The sequence below is a fragment of the Uranotaenia lowii genome, chromosome 3 (assembly GCF_029784155.1).
Source record: "Uranotaenia lowii strain MFRU-FL chromosome 3, ASM2978415v1, whole genome shotgun sequence".
Lineage (NCBI taxonomy): Eukaryota > Metazoa > Arthropoda > Insecta > Diptera > Culicidae > Uranotaenia > Uranotaenia lowii.
The window spans coordinates 199,256,560-199,277,684 of NC_073693.1; the positions used below are offsets into that span (position 1 = coordinate 199,256,560).

Here is a 21,125-nt window from a genome sequence, read left to right on the forward strand (position 1 = left end):
ACCCCTGCCCTCTAATCCCTAACCAATGCACAGTGGTTTAAAACTTGAAAAACGTGATCATGGCCTTTGCGAAAATTAAATGTTAAAATAGTATGATGGTATTTATCATCTAATCTAGGGTTACCATATCCCGCAACGCCGAAAAGAGTACATTGAGAAAAATTTTCAAAATTGTTAAGACAAACGCCATTTATTAAAAATCCACGATGTACAGTACCGTTCATTATTGTATAGAAATTGGAAGCACGTACACTGGCACATCGACTTTGAACTTCCATAACTTTTTACTCTGATGATATATTTTATTCAAACTTTTTGCGTTAGATAAATCAACTATCACACTATTATATAAGAAAATTTGAGCTTTCTGGAATTTGTGTGGCCTGAGATACAGTAATTCTACAAAAATCGAACTTTTTGGACTATTCTCATTCAAACTGCAATATGAAAAATCCACAGATTTGATTAAAAAAAAATCTAGCTCCAGATTTTTTTTTATAAATTTGATATATTTTGTGATTTTTTTAAAATTTTGTTCGAATGAATGACTACTGGTAAATAGTTAAAAAAAAAGATCCAAATTTATTTAACAATGATAACCAGCAGGCTTTTCGGTAGAAAAAAATTTTTTTGTCCAAAATATTTTTATTCAACTGACCAAAATGTATACCTAGCGTAAAATTTTGTTAATACCAATGCCATCAAAAGATGTTAATTTTTGTCCACTTTAACTTCGCTGAAAGAAGTATGATGTTTGTTAAATCGTGTGAGCAGCTATTTACGATTTAATCCTTAATTCAATTTCAATTCGTCTTAATAAATAACGTCAAACGGGGCATCATGCAACAGCAGGGTTAGTTGCAACATTTGTATATCATAACACTAATTTATTTTTTTTTAATAATGTAATAAAGTTATCATTCAATGATAACAAAATGATGGTGATCTACTTTCTCACATCGTCAGATAATTTTTAAATGTTTTTGTTTATAACAGAAAATTTAAAAAATATAGTAATAGATGAACAAATTTTAACATTTTTCGATGCTGTAAAAAACGTTACCCAGTTCGGCGGATTGGCTTCATGATATTCCCTATAACATTCATATTTTTTTATGTACCCATACTAACGCTGTTCCACATTTCAAATCTCGTTTCCATATGCTGGAATGTGATAGTTTTGCATCACGCGTTTGTTGATTTCAACATTTCATCCAATCAAACTTGAAATTTCGCGATTTCTGCTGGTAGATTAAATATTCCCTTCGAGAATGGTCCTCTTGACTGCTGGATGCTGGATCCAATATGAACCGAAGCAATTGATCAAAACAACACATGCTATTAAATCCCGGATAATTACGGGTTGGTTTACCAGTGACTGTAAATTATGTGCAACGATGTGTTGCTACCGATATAAATATGTGCACTTAACATAGACAAACTGCCCTCGAGGAGGTGGCGATTTCACAGACAAATTGGCATGTAAAATGAGACATTGTACACAATTGAAGTTTGTGTGTTTCTTTGAGTAGAAATATGTTTCTTAAAATTAAAAGCTATTGAAATCACTTTTCTAAAAAATATACCAGGAAAAAAGTGTTCAACAAACGAAAATTTGTCTGTGATCATGTAAGATGTTATCTGCCAATAAAGCGCTGCGATTTTCCGAAGCTGGACATTGAGGCAAGAGAAGGCAAACAGACATTAAGTCCCTTACAAACATGTTACAAGACAGGCAATGCAAACGAAATCCAATTAAGCTATCAATAATCGACCCCTCCCAGCAATTTAATAGGGGCTTGAAAATTACAGGAATAGTTTTCACTTAATTTTCGAGATAGCATAAACACACTTCTGTTTTGAACAGGTTTTCATTCTACATAGTTTGTAGATGATAAACTATTTTTTTTTACTTTTGCTCCAAGTTCTGATACATTTTCCATAATAACATGATCAATTTTGAAAATTCTTTGTTTTCTTGGGATTTTTTTTTCGCCGATTCCACCCAAAAAGTCAGTTCCTCCGAAAAATGAATTTTTATCGATACGATTAAATCTACCGCCTCTAAAACAGCAACCTGCCAGTGTTTGTATTTTAAATATTCTTGATGTGGGTTGATAAAGATTTTATCTCATATTTGAACAAGATGGTCTTGAATTGATTCGGATTTTTTTATGGCCTCGCCTATCCCTGTACGGAAATGCCTTTTTGTTGTTGTTGATGGACAGTGAAAACATTTCGTTGCCATTATTTACACAGCTAAGAAGCTTATGGGGAAGTAAAAGCTTCTAGAATGCTTGACAGATTCAGCACACAGATTATCTTTACGATGGAACCGGAACTCATCGGTCCCTCGGACGTGGGTGAAGGGTGTATTCTCAAGATGTGTAGAAAGCAATTGTAAAGGATTATTTTTATTCATTCTTTTTGTTTGGCATTCAAACTTTCGAGGATATTAAAAATATATAAGTCAAACACTTCGAGAACCTGCCACTTTTAATCTCTAATATGTACCCACTCCACCTTTATACTATCCCAGATACATAATTTAAAAAAAAAACATCTAAAGCTAATCTTGGAGAGTTGAATTTGAAAGAAATTTTACTAAATCAATTCGAAAACTGTCCGCATTCGTCCCATTCTTCATTTAACAATTTATAAGTGTCAGAAGAAGGAAACTCCAAAATTTTGACTCAACTCAAATTATATTGCATACTTAAAGGCGCTATTTTTTATAATTAAAACAAAATCAATTTTTTAGACAATTTCAGACAATTAATGGATAAATATTAGTAATTGAATAATGTTTACTAATCTCGTAATAGGCAATGATCACGATCCATTCAGAAGAAGAATAAACCTTTTTGAACTTTGAAGGGATTAATTGTACCCTTAATGAATTGTTTAGAAAACTTTTCCTGAAAAAAAAGTGGAGAGTTTTCCATTGCTATGGAAATATGGCATTGTGAAGTTCATATAACATTCTAATGATCAATATATTGGAATAAATATTTTTGTTATACTTTTTTCATGTAAGAAACATTTTAAAGTGATGAAAAAATATCTTAAAGTCACATTTTGTAAAAATTTACAAACACAGTTCACTAACTCAAAAAATAATTTTGTTAAAATTTTAAGCTTAAAGCATTGTTGTTTTGCTCTATTTGGCACATTTTTCAAGTCATTGGATCTTTGTAAGACATTCTGGTTTCGAGATAAAGGTATGGAATCAAGTATCCCCAAGGATCAACCATCCTCATTCTCCCCTAGAGGAGAAGCGGGTTTTATGCACCTATGAGGCAGAATACTGATTTAATCAAATATTACATCGAAAATGTGTACAATAAATATTGACACATGAGCAGACATATGATTTCTCTACATTGGAGTAATTTTTATGTTGAAACCTCCTTCAGTTTTTAAGAAATCGATTTTATTATAACTGTTGTCAAAATTGCCGAACCTCATACCGCGCCTATTTGTGTTTTAGGCTAAATTTATGTTTTTTTTTGGCAATTTTTGATAATTACAAATGCTAGAAACTTATAACTTTCTTACGACAAAGGTGAAGTTTTATAAAAATCTAAAAACAGTTCAATTAAGAAAAACTTTATCAAATCTGTTTTGAAATCTTCAATTCTCTCTTAACGTGTGAATTATAGCCTCAATTCGAAGTTTTAATGATGAAAACCCTAAATTTATTCTATTTAACCTGTTATTTTTGGAAAGCGGCATCTTACAAATATGATGGGGGGCATACGAAAACACTCTCTTGTTCCACTTTCTCATCATTATGAAACTATCATAAAAGCTTAATTTTTTTTGCTTCTGAGGTTCATTTGAATAAGAAACAAAAACCACCCAACGTTTGATTTTGAGTTTGTTTTCGTGTAATTTTTAAAAGTCGATATATTACATCAAAAGGTACCAAAACCTTGTATGAATTTTTAATTTTTTTGGGTTGGTTTATTCATAAAATTCTTTCTTGCCTTATGTTCAAAGCGTATAACCCTCAAAATGCATTGATTAGATATGTTGGCTTGTCAGTCATTCCGTCAAATGGCCAAAATTTTTGGTTTTGCTCGAATTAAATTTTACATTTTTTCTGTCAAAAATTTTTTTTTAAGAAAAAACGAAAGGGCGCTGCATACTTCTAGGGGTTAAAAATAGTTCAAAAAATCTACTAGCTAAAGTCTTAAAATTTAATATTTGGATGGATGAAATTTTGAACTTATCAAACGCGTGACGCAAAACAATCATATTGCAGCATGTGGAAACGAGATTTATAAGGTACATCTTTGATTTGTATTTTGTTGTATTTTAGCCCGCACTGGAAGCTGAATTATTAAAATATTTATTTAAAAAATGATAGTCTGTGACATATTTCTACACCAACAGTGTTGGTATAGGGAAGTAAAAGCATTAAAAAGTTTGTAGGTGATATCATTAAGCAAATCCATCATACTGGGTAAAGTTTTTTACGGCATCGAAAAATGTAAAAAACAGGTTTAACGATGTTTCAAGAACTAAAGTCGTTTATGCGAACTTTTCATCTAATAAATGATGAAAATGCTTGTTTGTTAAAATATAAATGAAGAAAAACACCATACAAAGCCATAAGTTAGTGTATTTTTGTGCAAGAATGACACGGGCCATCTTACCCCACTGATGAGTCTTGTACAGTTTTCCCCTATTTGATGTCATTTCGACAAGCTACACCAAATCCGATAAAATACTTGATTTCAAAAAGAAATTTTAAGCGCGTATATTTCCTTTGAACAAATAATATGTTAGATTTGTGCGCTACGAAGGTTTGAAGTATATTGCTTTAGTGCTCTTTGACAGTCTTTGCGTCTTTGTTAACTGTTCGGAGGTTCTGATGAAAAACGATAAGCTGTAGTTTCATCAGATTGCCCAAGCCATACCATAAAATCTTAAATGTTTTTTTTCCTTAGTGAATACATCTCTTGTTTCTACCAAAAAAAAACATTTAAGATTTTATGGTAAACTGGCCTGGGCAATCTGATGAAACTACAGCTTATCGTTTTTCCACTTGCATACACTTTCAGAAGACTATTAATATTTGGTTGTATTTTACTAACTTCATACAAATTTTAACTAAAATCAATCATATCAAAATTGGGGCAGAATGCCCACAAGATAATATGTTTTAGGCACAAATTTTGAATGCTTTTAACTTTGCGGCCATGTTTGCCGCGATATCAGTCAAGAAATGGAATTTCGTTGCCTACCTGAAGGCGTTTTAACCTATAAGGCTATAAAAAAGTGTATTTTAAAAAGCGAAATTTTCGATAAGTTTAGCATTACTATTTTTTGCCAAAGAATGGTTAGTTTACAAAAATACGATGAACATGTAGTTAAACATTTTATGTTTCAATCATTACATTCCTTATAATCATTGTTTCATTTCTTACCACCCTTTCGGTATGGTGCGTTCTGTCCACTAGGTTTGGCGTCCTACCCCACGGTTTGTTTTTTAGCTGTTTAAGTTTTTTTTACAAAAAAATAATCAAAATCGGGATTTTATCATACTTTTTCTTTTAGATAACAATTAAATCTGATCCCTGAATCGTCGTCAACTTCCAATTTCGTTCTTTGATGATTTGTATCGGTGTAAACACATTTCATTATAAAAAAAAATTATGAGAAAATTTATAATTATCATATAAGTCATGCCTAAGCTCTTCAGATCGTTTGTGAGCGTGTTCGGGCTGGGCAAATCCGGATATTTTACCCATAAGACTGTCAAAATCTGGCCGTTGGATTTTAAAATATCCAGGCTTTTCCAATGCTCATTCGAGAGAAAAGGTGAAAAATGAACACAAAAACAATTATTTTTAATTGAGTCACATCAGCGATACTCCCAACAAATTGGTAGTAGGTATTTGAATGACTTTAAAGAGCTCTAATTTGTTTTATTAATTTTTAGTTTTCCTTACTCTTTTGAAATCTTTTTTCATTGTATTCTTTTTAGGATTGCGGGATATGGTAATCCTAGTCTAGCTAGACCCCACTTTTTTTATGTTCGTTGAAAAATTTACAGAAGCTTAGTTTTATGATTGAAAACAACTTTCGTTCAACAAAAAAATCTTTACAGATGAGAAAAAAATTTGACAATTTTTTATATAAATTGTATAAGCACAGGGGCTTAGAAACTTGACTTTCAGTACTTTTTTGGTTGTAATTTACTTAACTTTCAACTATTTTTTCTCTTGAATTGGAAACACATTAAAACTGAGTGAAAGCTAGTTTTTCATATAATTTTTGTTAAAATTGCTTCACGAATAACTTAGTTATTACAACTTGTATGAAAAAAAGAAAACTGTGCCTATTTCTTTTATTGTTGTTGTTGTTTCGCTGCCTTTGGACGGGGTTTATATTTCATCTCTCCTGCCTAGCTAAGGATTTATTCTTTCAAATCTATCTAGAATGTTGGCCACTCTTAGATCTATTTGTCAATCATGTTTGAAGATCGAAAATAACTTGTATCAAGGCTACCAAGTTAATGATTTTTTTAAATGTAGATCTTTTACCAGTTTTCTCATGTTTAAAGTTTCTTTTAGCTATGTTTAACACTTTTCATTAATATTGTTAAATTAACATATTTTGAAACATTCTGTGCTAAAATTAAGTAAAAAATAATGATTGGCTTTAGTTGTATGCCGATTTTAGTGGGCACTGTGGGATACCATAAGACGATTCCTTCAGATTTAACGATTAATATAAAAAGGTTATAATCTAGTACGTCTATAAAGCCATCGAGGCGCCCCTCGGCGACAAGCGTCTCGCGCATTCATCTCACGCACACACTTATCCTTCATCATCGACATCGTCAGTCCGCCATCACCCATCGACCCCCGTAGCGACGAAAGTAAGTCCGTGAAATGCTACCCGGAAATCCACAGATACCGTGCGCGGGAATACCTCCAGTAAACGACTAGCTCCAGCTAGGGCAAACCCTCAGCCCGAACCAGTGCCCACAGGCACTATCTAAAGGGTTAAGGAAAAGGACCCACATTTTAAAGCCTGGTTAAAATACAGTGCATGAAACTGCATTGGATTTAATACACTCAATTTTAAAACATTAGGGGAGAGTGGGGATACTTGATCCCCTTTTCTTATTTTCACCATATCTTTTTGGAAAAATTTAGCAACTCGCCGTCTTTGACATTTTCTGACAGCTTGTAACTTCAAGTTTCTATGCTCCAAAAATAAGAACGATAATTGAACCCATTGATGAACTAGAAGCCTTTTCGTGGGAGTAAAAAAAATGCGATTTTTCTGAAGTTAGTGGAGACTTGATCCCCTATTGAAGGAGACTTGATCTTTTATTCAGGATGCGTTAATCCTTGTATAAAAATCAAACAAAACCCCAAGATAGAATGTTAATTGACTATTTTGGTCATGTTTGTTCTTATTTCACAATTTATAGCAGACATAAGAAGAAAATTCTATAATTTGTCTCAACGCTAATAACATTGCATACTTAAAGGCGCTATTTTTTATAATTAAGAGAAAATTAATTATTTTTGCTCTTTTCTTCAGAAAATTGTTTGATAAATATTAGTTTTTGGATAAATATTAGTAATTTCGTAATCAGGAATCATAATGATCAATTCAGAAGAAGAATATGCCGTTTGGAAGGGGGATCAATTGGTCGCGATTCGACCAGACCGAACTGAAAACCATAAACTTGATTTCGAGATAATTGAGTTCAAAGTTCACAGCCTTACCAATTGGTACCATTTCAAAAGATTTCTTATTTTTCCATTTATCCAACAAATTTAGACACTTATCAAGACATTGAGGCTATACTGGTTGATTTCTGATATCACATTAAGTAGAAAATCGGATTTTAATAACTATATGTTTGTACACAGTTCCCTCTGGTCAAACCAAAATGTTGAAAAAACCGCCATGCATATCATTTGACTGGGCAATTTGTTCTAAACGTAGGAGCCTACTAATAGGCGCTTTACGAGCAGCACCTAATGAGTATGGCTGGTGCTTGAAAAATTATTTTTTTCGTTGAGCCAGAGTGAACCGAGCCATACAAATTTCTCACATTCTGAATGAGAAATATACAAGATTTTTACTTACCGGTTGTGTTCTAAGCGATAATACGCAATAAAAGTAAACTTTTTTTTATCATTAAAAATCAAAAATACTACTTTTCTAATAGATAGTTTGAAAAATAAGATTCAAGGGATTCAGTTCGGTCTGGCTGAGCAAAATTTTATTTAAATGCTAAAAATCTGCAACAGGAAGTTTAAAGCCACGAGAGCGTCATTCATCATTAAGTTTATCAGATTTAAATTCTAAACGCTTTGAAGAACAGTATCGAACCGAAAAACCGAACGGACTGAAGATAGTTTCGAATAAAAACAATTTTCTTGACCAAAACGTGCTTTTGATCTTCTCCTTCGAGTTGGCTCTCAGTTCACTTTGGCGCAACGCATTTTGGCTATTTCCACTGCCTACAACATTGAATTTTTTCAATAAAATCTTTGAAAATTTGAAAAATGTTCCGATTTTCAAAGGGTAGGTAGACTAACATGATTTGCATCCATTACAATAGATAACTCAATTTTTTTCAACTTGGCGTTCAGTTCGGTCTGGTCGAATCCCGGCCAATTGTACCCATAATCAACATTTTAGAAAACTTTTTCTGAAAAAAAGTTGAAAGTTTTCCCACGCTTTGAAAATATGGCATTATGAAGTTCATTTTACGCTCGAACGATTGATACATTGGAATAAATATTTTTTTTCATAATTTTCCCATGTAAGGAACATTTTAAAGTGATGAAAAAAGATCTTCAAGTTACATTTTGTGAAATTTTTCAAACAAAGTTCAATTACTCAAACAATTATTTTGTTAAAAAATTTTAAAATACAAGCATTGTTATTTTGCTCATTTTGGCACATTTTTCTAGAACATTTGATCTTTGTAAGACATTCCAGTTTCGAGATATAGCTAAGGAATCAAGTATCCCCAGGGATCAAGTATCCTCATTCTCCCCTATCTATGGATTAATGAACTGTGCAACCTAATCATTGAACGTGTTTCTATTATTTTCTTTATTCCAGACTGAACAATTCGCAGTATTATGGGCCCTCTTCACCGTGATCGTGCTGGGGAATTCCGCTGTGCTGGTCACGCTGCTGTTGAACAAGAATCGGAAATCTCGCATGAACTTCTTCATCAAACATCTGGCCATTGCAGGTATATGAAAATAATAATAAATTTTATAAAGTTTTAGTTCATCTCAAAGCAACTTTAAAACATTTAAAAAGTAGACTAATTAATAATTCCTAATGGTGCAAACTTGTTGTGAAAAAACCGTTTATCTGTTACAGGGGTGGTAAATAAAATCTCCCCTCTAACACGAAATAACTTTCAACTATCAAAACGGAAGTGACACTTTTCCGGGTGATTCCAGGAAAAAATTGTTTGCTACGCTGGCAGCAATGTTTCGAAAAGCCATTTCGTGTTTTACGATTCTGCAGTAAAACAATCAAGGGTGTAGCAAATTCACGGGGATGAAACTTTGTGATTGCTGATGCTGACGATCTAACTGCTGTTGTCGTCGATTTTAAATGCCATATAAAAAAAACCGATAGTAAGACTCTTGGTGTGTCCTTGTGAGAAGATACATGGAAATCTGGGTTAGTTTTAGGTGGCTAAAAAATTCTAGAACGAAATGGTGGCTTGTTTTCTTATCGAGGAAGACGAGGATTGCTCTGTTTTTTATTTAAAAACTACTATTTACAACAAAACAGAAGACCGAGTGAAGGGCAGATTAAAACTGGGTCATGAGTTTTTCAAGTGACAACATTTTAACAAAATCGATCAAATTTTGTTTCAGAGTGTCGCGACATTAACAATTTTTTTGAGAAAGGTACCTACGGTTATAATTAAATTAAAATTAATCTCTTCTTGATCGAAAACTATTCATGAATAACTGGATAACTGGATAAGATTCAGTGATGCTTTTGTTCGACATTTTTCTCTCCTTGTCTACTTTTTTGTGCATTTGAGAACACATTTTTCATTGAAGAAATTATTTGGTCATCGGTTCATTTGGGATTCCCAAATTCCCAAATCCGACCTTCCACTTATTCTACGTGTCTTCCCGAGCAGACTTTTATGGCAAAATTATAGCAAATTTTGCTATTACGCCCTGAGGGCCAAATGTGCTCTCATTTTTCTTGACATTAAGTGGTACACAGCAAAAATGAGAGCACAAATTTTCATACTTGGGTAGCAAAATGATACCAAATTTTGCTAAAACTGAGACCTTAACCCATTAACTACACCTTGTTTTCCTAGAGCTTGGAGAGCACAATGATGCCATCACTTATTTTTTACTTACAGCAAAATTCGACGTCATTATGCTGTCAAATCTTTCGAAAATGGAGGTGTAGTTAAGGTCTCAGTTTTAGCTTAATTTGGCATCATGATGCTAACGAAGCACGAAAATTTTTCTTTCATTTTTGCTGTGTACCACATTATATCAAGCAAAATAAGAGCGAGTTTCACTTAAAGACGTGATAGTTATTTTTTTTGAGAAATAATACTCGGAAAGGTTTTAAATCGTCTAGTAAATCGCCTTAATGTATGCAATTTATTTGGTGATGAATTTTGTTTTGACGTAAAATAAAAATTGCAAGACCAAATATTTGGTCTACTTTTGCCGAAAAAGTTCGCTCGAGAAACAAAATTCGACTTCAGATGTACAACGTGTTAGGTAGCAATTTATTACGGAAAATTAACATGCTGTGACGTTTTATTGATTAATGAAGAATGAAAGAAAACAATCAATGGAAGAGTTTAAAGTATTATGTTACGAGATACTTGAGCTAAAACCCGAATACTGTTGAAAAATGTTCATCGTATTTCTATCTACTATATTCGAGAAAAAATGAGTTTTAATGTTCACATCTGTTTGAGTGTGGTAGGGAAAGATATTGTCACTAATTGACGGGAATTTAGACCTACCCGGAAGCAATCTAAAGTAGCTTTCGGGAGGAATAAAATCTGTTCAGAACAGGGAGAAAATGCACACAGACAGAGTAAAATTTATGCTATTCTCTCAGTTCATATTATACTCACACAAACTTGTAAATGTGTTGATAGTAATGATAGGGTATTTTGTTTTGTATTCATTTTCTCTGTTTCGCCACTTTATGCACAACACAGTTGACTCAGGACAGTCCAAATCAATCATCCGCCGTGTTAAGATCGCGCAATAAAACTAACCGCTAATCGAACCGAAAATAAAGGTGTCGTTTTTTTAAGTTAAGTTAAAACTAACCGCGAGTTCTTAATCTAGTTCCGAAAGTGTTCCGGTGCCTAAACATTTGCTTCAATGGATTTGGTGCTCGTAATCCGACATGTTTCCAGCTTCTGGCATCGTATAAGCGATTTCTGTAGTTGCTTGTAGAACCAACTAAGGTGTGAGAAACGTGTTGATGAGATTCGACCACTTGACCTGACACTATCCAACCAAAAACTGTATTTTGGAGTGTAAGTTCTTTCTTCGTAGCTCTCTTCGTTCATTTTTCATCAAATCCAAGTAATACTCGGCGCCAATGATGACGTCAATCGACTTTGACTCGTGGAAGAATGGATCGGCTAACAATTCAGAATCGGGAAGCGACATGAACGAAGGATCAAACGACGTCGAAGGTAAATGTAGTGTAAGGTTTGGTAACACGAAAAACTGCATAGTTTCTTGGAAACTAGATATTTTTTCCGAACGTGGACCGACTTCAGCATGTATGGACTTCGTCGAAACCGACTGAAGTCGGTCCACGTTCGCCAAAAATATCTAGTTTCCAAGAAACTATGCAGTTCTTCGTGTTACCAAACCTTACACTACATTTACCTTCGACGTCGTTTGATCCTTCGTTCATGTCGCTTCCTGATTCTTCACGTTCTGGACTGTATATCGATAGGTCGCTGGTTCATATCCGGCTCGAAGGACCAAATGATTAGGCACCGGAACACTTTCGGACGCAATTAGAAACCCGGAAAACTAATTTAAGTTTTACTCAAAACGAAACAACTTTATTTCCCAACGTTTGATTAGCGGTTTATTTTGCGGTGTATACAAGGCGACGGATTCGTTTGGACTGTTGTTAAAGCGCAAGTAAAATTTCGAACAATTCAAGAGGGTTTCTCCGGCAGAATGTGAACATCAAAATTTTGATAGGGTACTTCAAGCAATTTAGTTAGGTACCGTAAAACGGGGTAACATTGATCACCGGGGTAGCTTTGATCAACATGAAATTGTGCCAAATAATCATCAATAACTAAGTCTATAATTTGAATTTTTGAAAACTGTTTTCTACGTTTGAAAGCCTATTAATTGAGTATCAAATAGGCAAAATTTGGTTTGTATTTGAAATTTGTTTTCTGCTAGTAAAAATGTTATTTCATAATCTTAAAATATCTATCTTTTCCAAGGCTCGCAAACAAACAGCTCTCCTGATGATACCAAAAAGCATTTAGAAGTAAACGAGTTGTTGAATGTGAAAGAACAACTTTTTTTCTTTGTATTTGTGTAGTTGTAGTGCTATTTTTATAGGCATTTATAAACTTTTTATATTTAAAAATAAAGGACGTTTGCCAAGAGTAAGTCCGTTTTGGAAAAATGGCTATGAACCCTATCAAATGGTTACTTTTGAAGAAAAAATGGAAATGGTAATAGTGGGTGAGCTTAGAAGAACGTGTGAAGGTAAAATTTCATTTGTATTTTGAAGCTAAAACTATTTAGCAATTGTTATAACTTTTGCCCCTAAATGTATGCAGCATCAGTGTTCTTTTTTTGATTATAAATGTTTTTAAAAGAAAACGTTAAAAACAAGGTCAAATTGATGAACAAGCATTTCAAATTTTATTATTATGGTTTATTGTATTCTTTATTATCAAGAAAACTCGATAAAACTGTCAAAATTGAGACTGATCAATGTCACCCCAAAGCATCAAATTCTGAACAGAGACTAAATCGATTTTTAAATCAAATTTAAAGAAGTCTAATAAATTTCTGCAACCATGTTTTACGTTCATAGGAGCCCAGTACTGGTTTTAAAAATATTAAACATGCCATATTCCCCTTAACAGGAAAAATAATCGAAAAATATTGAAAAAAGTGATCAATCTTACCCCGGATTACGGTACTTCAAAGGATAGGGTTTTGTGCATGAAATTTTTCCTTCAATCGGTGGGGTTCTTCAGAACGCTTCATTCTTAAAACGATAGGGTAATAATTTTTCAATCGACATGAACCTTAATACAATGCGATTCTTATGAAAACATGATTCTTCAAGCGATAAAATTGTTCTTCAAAAGTTTAGATTGTTTCAATGATTTAATTAGGGTTCTGACGAGGACGTTTCATAGATATGCTACGGTTCTTCAAGCGATATGGTTATTTTGAACAATACGGTGAAACTTCAAGCGATATGGGTAAAATGCGGACTTGACTTAAAACTTAGTTCCCTAGGAGCATTCATGCTCTCATGCACGATTGCTTAATGAATCTTCAAAATAGCTTAGAGTTCAATTCGATTCTGTTCGCTTGCTTAAAACTGGTTTGACTTAAGGGGACATCGGTCATATTTGAAGCGGAGTGTTCGAACCCGAACTAGCATTCTGTTTAATCAACATATCATAACGTTCTCATTCTTCGAAATCTGCCTCCATGAATTCTCACAATGAATTCCTCAATTCTGACAAGGGATATCTGACGCAAACCGACTCATTCTTGGGCAGGGTACTGACATAACGTTCTGCTCCTTTTCTGACTGTGGATTCTTGATGAATAATTCAAAGCTTGGAATACGTTTTGAGGAAATTCGACGACTCTACCTGACACAATCCAACCAAAAGCTGAGTTGTGAAGCGTGGGACCATTTTTCGTTGCCTTTCTTTGATCATTCGTCAACAGATCTATATAGTATTCCGTACCAATGATGACATCGACCCGCTTTGATTCGTTGAAGAAAGGATCAGCTAGCAAAGAGGAATCTGGAATCGACATGGGCGAAGGATCAAACGATGTTGTGGGTATTTGTAGCTCAAGTTTTGGCAAAACGAAGAACTGCGTAGTTTCTCGGAAACCAGATATTTTTGGCGAACGTGAACAGACTTCAGCTCGTATGGTTTTCGTTGAAACTGACTCAGACGCCCCAATACCCTGGACTGACAAAAACGTGGGTGTTTCTTCGAGCTTCAGCTTTCTCGAAAACTCTTCTGTCATCAGACAATGTTGCGAACAAGAGTCTAACAGAGCTCTGGCTACCAGAGCGTTACCGTAGCGGTCCTTAATCTTGACAAGAGCGGTAGGGAGCAGAATATTCGAAGCAGACTTAGCAGGTAGTGCGACGTAGCTTTGGCTTGTACTTGGCGTTGGCGAATCGAATTGTGTGGTTTTATTTGGTGATTTGTGTGTTGCATTTTGTGTTTGAGTGTGTGTTTCCGTAACTATTGGCATGGTGTGACTTTGCTGTTGATAGGCTTGCTGTGGATAAATATGGGTGCTTTCTTGATTAGAGGGTTGTGCAATTGACTGTTGACTGAGTCTTGGATTCGACGGATATGGAACGGAGGATCGCGTAGCATGCAATATAGTGTGATGTTTTTGCTGACATAATCGGCAACTGCTACGAGTGCAGTTCGTCGCAAAATGTCCAGGCTGTAGACAATTTCGACAGACTCGACTTCGATTGGCTGCTTCAACACGTTCTGATATCTTCAATCGAAGGAATCTCTGGCAGTGAAACGGTGAGTGCCATGTTTCGCTACAGAACGGGCATCGTGAATCCGACCGGATGGTTGTATTGCACACTGTTGATCTTGTCTGACGTGTTTCGGATGGTGGACTTCTTGCAGAGGTGATTGATTGGAGAACTGAGCAGTGACCTTGCAAGAACAGTAGCAGCTCTTCGTACGTTGGGACCTCCTTAGACCCGCAATGCGTCTGCCATTGGCGCTATGTTGCAGAATCTAGTCTAGCGCACAACATGTAGACTAGTATTGTACTCCAAGACTCCGTATGCTCGCCGATTTTCTGCAACATCATCAAATTCTTTTCAAATTCGCTGACGAGGAAGTTTGAACCATCGTAACTCTCCTTTTTTAGCGGTTCGAGGGCGAAAAGAGCGTCGAGATGAGCTCTGATAATAAGCTTTTTGTTTTCGTAGCGGACTTCTAACATTTTCCAGGCGACACGTCGTAGTTTGCTTCTGACAGCTAGATGTTGTTTACTTCCTTCAGTGCATCACTCAGCAGAGAGGAACGGAGGTATGTGAACTTGTCCATTTTCGTCATATGCTCGTTGTCGTGAATGAGACTACAGAAAGAATCTCTAAACGTAACCCATCCTCTGATTGTTCCGCTGAAGGACGGCAAACGAATCTCTGGCAGCTTCACTATGGACGTATTCCCTGACGCAGACTGACTCTGGCTGTTGCTGGTTGTGTTTACCCCTAAGGCATCCTTATCGCCTTGAAGTCCAAGGAGGTCACCTCGAATTGCAAAGTATCGGTCATCAAACTGCTGCAGAATTTTGTCGTTCTCATCTTCGCGCTGTTTTGCAATCTCCCCTTTGACTTCGCTGTCAGCATCTTTCTGCTCTTTCTCTACCGCTTCGTCCAGCAACATTTCAATCTTGCTCCGTACTTCGAAAAATTCACTGTACACAGTATCAATCACATGCAATTTTGAGATTAACTGGCACCGATCACTATCATTCTGATAGGTTTGGATGAATCTATCAGTACCATCAAAAATCACATATAACTGCCGCTCACGTTTTTGCAAAGCCTTCAGTGTACTTCTCGATATTGCAACACTTTACATAATCTGACGCAGGCTTCAAAAATTTGACGAATTCAGACTTGTAACATCAGACAAGCTCTAAACTGACACGTTGTTTCTGACACAGGCTTAATATCTGACAATATTTCAGACGATTTGAATTTAGACTCGATTTCTGACAAGATTTTTTCTGACTTAACTTCTGACGATGTTTCAGACAAGATTTCTGACGATATTCAGGCAAGAATTCTGACGATATTCAGGCAGGAATTCTGACCAGTGATGGTAAATTTCGCCCGTCACGCTTGACCCGACTAGTTTTGTTTCATCAAACGACTGGCACTGTTCTCAATTCACGGAGCCTCACTACTCGCATGACGGATAAAGCACGACAACAATCAACATTTCTACATCATCGACTGGCGAAGCTCCTACACATGGTCAAAATTTCTCCTGACAGTGACTGGCAAATCTCTTCACACTTCGACCGGCTGCTGACGGCAGGTGCAACTAATTGAACGACTTGCTGACAGAGAGCAACAATAGCAATAAAAAACTGAAAACGAGCTTGCTGGCAGGAGCAACAATAATAATAAATGCTTTTCTTGTTCCTCTTCGGTCGTCTTCGGCTTGCTGGCAGGAGCAACAATAATAATAAATGCGTTTCTTTTTCGTCATCGGTCGGTTGAAAGCGATTGCTTGACTAGGTTAATATTTTAGCTTCAAATGACTGGGGAATGAATGACCGGCAAACGAAGTGATTGGTCGTTAAGGAACAGTCAAATGAGTTTGACGGACCAAGAGGCTCAACAGTCACAGTCATTTGACTATTGACGTTGAATTATGCCAACCCTGATTCTGACGCAAGCTTATTTTGAGACTCAGACTCAATTAATATTCATTCGATAATATTCACTAAGAATTCCGACACAAAATGATTCAGGCTTATTTCTGACAAGTTTTCCAACTCAAACTTAAACAAACTAACAAAAGTTTCGAACTCAAACTTAAATTCATACAAATCAGACTTAATTCTGACAAGAATTCCGACTCAAACTTAAATTCTTCAGCAAACTTGAATTTTCTGACAAACTCAAAAACCTTGGATCCAATCCGTCCAGTACTGAATAGTTCTGACCAAAATATCTGACTTGCACCTTTTGTGCTACTGACTTGCACCTTATGATCTTCTGACTTAAGGTATTTGCACTTCATTTTGATCAACTCAACGTTCCATCCGATCGCGACGCAATTTACCGAGACTAGCAACCCGATATTGACAGCAGCGAGTGGGCATAACCAGTGAAAATTGCAAAGTAAAATGCCAAAAGAATACCAAGACCAATTTATAGTTAACGGGCAGGGCATACACTTCATGCAACTAAAAAGATCAATTCACACTTAAAATCATTATTGATTCGCACTTTCTTTGGTCTCATGCACCAAGCCAGTAAATAATTCCTGCTGTTAATTTCGGTTGCTGCTGTTGCTGCTGCTGCGTCGAGCTGGCTGTAAATCAGCTGATCTCTGCTGCGTTGCTGACCAATCCACCTCAGGTATCGACTTCACTTCGGGCTATGCTCCAGGTATCCGGTAGAAATGTTCCGATATCGCGATGGCTGACACTTCGTTCGATGCACTTAATTGCATCCAAGCCAAGCGGTGGCCTTTCAAAAAGGAATGCAATTTTATTGTTCTTAAGCACAATCACTTTTAGTTTGATCGTCCGGCAGCGCTAAGGCGGTTTTGTGAGCACAATATGGTTCACACTTTTGCTGCTGTTCGACTTCACTTAAGTCCGACTTTTATGTTCCGGAACCACTTTCCGGACGGTCATCCGGCTCGAAGGACCAAATGTTTAGGCACCGGAACACTTTCGGAACTAGATTAAGAACACGCGGTTATTTTCAACTTAACTTAAAAACGACACCTTTATTTTCGGTTTGATTAGCGGTTGGTTTTATTGCGCGATCTTAACACGGCGGATGATTGATTTGGACTGTCCTGAGTTAACTGTGTTGTGCATAAAGTGGCGAAACAGAGAAAATGAATACAAAACAAAATACCCTATCATTATGAACTGAGAAAATAGCATAAATTTTACTCTGTGTGCATTTTCTGCCTGTTCTGAACAGAGCTTATTTCTCCCGAAAGCTACTTAAGATTGCTTTCGGGTAGGTCTAAATTTCCGTCAATTAGTGTCAATATCTTTCCCTACCACCACTATTGGGCGCACGGTGAGTTGACACTCAAACAACATCAACCAATTAACAAACGATTCTCAGAGCAACGGCTAAAATCATTCGATGTAAAATGCCTCAGTGTAGGTATGCAAACAACACTTCTGATCATTTGTTGACATGATTTTTTTTTTAACTTTTTCCAATGAAAAAACATTTTTTCATTGATTTTGGAGTATGTTTTAAACTATTGCAGTACATTTTATGAAACGATTCGATTTTAAATGCAAGTTTTCTTTTACAAATTTGATCGAAAGTTGTAATAATTATACATAGGATATACTTAAAAAAATATTATCTGGTTTTCTTTGGACTTCTAGACAAAATTCGATTTCCAACTAAGTTAAGTAGATCACCGAATGGCCAAGTTATCTGAAGGATATTTGGTTTTTAGGACATAGATAAAAACAAAATATTTTTTGCTGGGAGCGTATGCCACTGTCAAACTTTGATACCAAAATGAAAATCGTAATAAGAGTACAGAAAGCAAGTATTGTAGAATACAGATTAGGCGGTGAAAAGTGCAAAGCCAGAAGTACATGGATTCTGATTCTGTTCTGGGATCATCTGACGGACATAGAAAATGTGATAATTGGAAAGCACGGACTGCTAAGATTGTAGTATATTTTCAGTGAAATGCGCGGACAAATTTCCTTTAAAAGGAACAGCGCTCGTGCGGAAAGGTCATTCTTAATTTGGATTTTATAGTGCGAGCATCAACAGCCTAGAGAAGACGGCAAATAAAGGCGTTTACGACACTTCTGTTTGTTAGTAAGTCACATGTCACAAAAACCGACTCGTTCACCAACTTTTCCTGATTCTTATAATAGTTTCCGTGGCCATACCTTTCCGTGGCCTTTTTTCCGGAGTAAAATCCACCAAAATTGTACAATGTACTGGGTTTAGAAATATGGAAGATAATAATCTTCACTTCTTCTTACCTAACTCTACAATAAACTCTCAATAAATATCGCATTCAACACCGAAATTATCAAAATTTCTTGCTTGTTTTCGAAAAATCCTACGCGTTTTGACACATGAATCTTTAACATCATCATTTTGATCGCAGTGCCCTCTGAGAGTCGTTTCGAGCTGCAACTCGTTAACAACCGTCATTTTATTTTGTATTCCAACTCGACTTTCAGTCGTACAGATATAAAAAGTCATCATCCTCGTCGTCCACCTCATTGAAGCCGTCCGGAGGAAGGACGCTGTTGTCTCCACTGAATTCATCCTCGTCCGGGTAGTCGTTGCGCCAGTTACTCTCAGAGTTCGAGTCTTCCGATTTTTCGACACCGGAATCCTCCCAAACGGCAACACTCATATCGGCCAAGTTGTGCGGGATGTATGGGATATTCGCGGAAGACGAAGAACCGAAGAAAGAACTGGCTGCCAAGGGAACTTGCTCATCACGGGTGCGTTGCCATGTGCAGTTGAGCACGTAGGCATTAAGCGGGTCTTCGTCGGCCCGTCGCTTCAATCGGATCACGGTGGCCATCCTGCTTTTGCTGCTATCCTGTGTCGAAGTTTGAATGAGACTAGTATTCTTTTTCCGACCAAACTGAAATTCACTAACCATGCACTTTGTTTTCTCGATATTTATCGGTGTCCTTAAATTTAAACGATGGACATAACCAACACAGAAAAAAAATCTGAATCCTTAACACTGAAATTGAAAAACCTTTAATATTACATGACGTCGAACGCGATTTGTTGATGTAATTTTACAGATTGAAAAAAGTTAAATCCATAATAGCACTGAATTCGAAGGACATGAATATTACATGACACGGAATGCGATTATTTGAGGTAAATTTCCATCACATATGATGTAAATAAAAAGAAGCATCACAAATGACGGAATTTTCAGTGCGAATTAAATATTACACGTCTTAAATATTTACATGTCTACCAAATTTTACACCTCTGTTGAAATTCATAGACGTGTAATATTCAACTCGCTCTGAAAATTCCATCATATGTGTTGCTTCTTTTTCGTTACATCATATGTGATGTAATTTTACAAATATTTTTGGTCATACACAACACTGAATAAGCAACACTTCGTGAAGCAGGGATGCGGTTCCGGAAGCGGCTCCACGTTAATCAACTTAGGATCCGGGGGAGAAAGTAAAAGGGTGAAGTGAATCCTAATAAAAAAAAAATGTGTGCTAAAAAATGTTTGTCGTTAAGTATTAATAAATTAAATTAGTTATAAAAAGGTTTAATTTTTATGAAGAGATGAGAAAATTCCATTGTTGAATCATATAAACAAAAAATAAACCAAAATAAATTCCAATTGGAAAGTTTCTCTTCCAATATTCAGTGAGATTATAATTTACATCATTTTTATTTTACACGTTACAAAATTTTACATCATTTTTATTTTACACGTTGCAAAATTCACTGGCGTGTAATTTCCAACTAGCACTGAAAATTCCGTCATATATGATGCTTCTTTTTATTTACATCACATGTGATGTGATTTTACAAATTTTTTTCGTAGTGTGAACTTTATAATTTTAATGCGTCTTCGGTTGAAATGATAAAAAAATATTGTTGAAAGATACAAGTTATAATCTTTAAAATAAAACTCTGAGTGTGTCCTGAATTGATTCTAAAGTTAAATTTTCTTTTTGTTGTGCATTCCGCTTGTTTGTTTATAAGATTTTTACCGCCACCAAAAGTGTTTTTATTATTTATTTATTGAACACTTGTTCCCGATTCGAACAACAACCCAAATGGGTCAAAAAATAACGCGCATTATTGAAAAAGTTTTCCTTCTGTCCCGTCCTTATCGTGATTCTTTTTTTTGCTCCATCGCTTACCCTAAACCTGCCAAAATTATGCCACGCAAAAATAATAATCGTCCATCCCGGAAAAAATGGGACACAAGTGATGAATACAAATGAAGTGCTTAATGATCTTTCCCAGTACTTTCTGCCGAGATGAAAATCCCATCCATTCAAATCGATGGTTGTTTTTCACTTTCTTCAAAACATGTCGAGGAGCAGCAAGGAAGCACTTCGGCAGTGTCTCTT

The 21,125-nt window shown here is 35.6% G+C and overlaps 1 protein-coding gene across 4 annotated transcripts in view; it reads left to right on the forward strand.

The window, feature by feature from the left end:
• The window catches only part of LOC129751256 (cardioacceleratory peptide receptor-like), a 305,152-nt gene that overhangs the window by 206,083 nt on the left and 77,944 nt on the right, over nt 1-21,125 (forward strand). For all 4 annotated transcript variants that reach the window (XM_055746644.1, XM_055746643.1, XM_055746645.1 and 1 more), the window contains exon 5: nt 9,109-9,244. In XM_055746644.1, the coding sequence (XP_055602619.1) occupies nt 9,109-9,244 (136 nt within the window). The remainder of the gene's footprint in view (nt 1-9,108; nt 9,245-21,125) is intronic.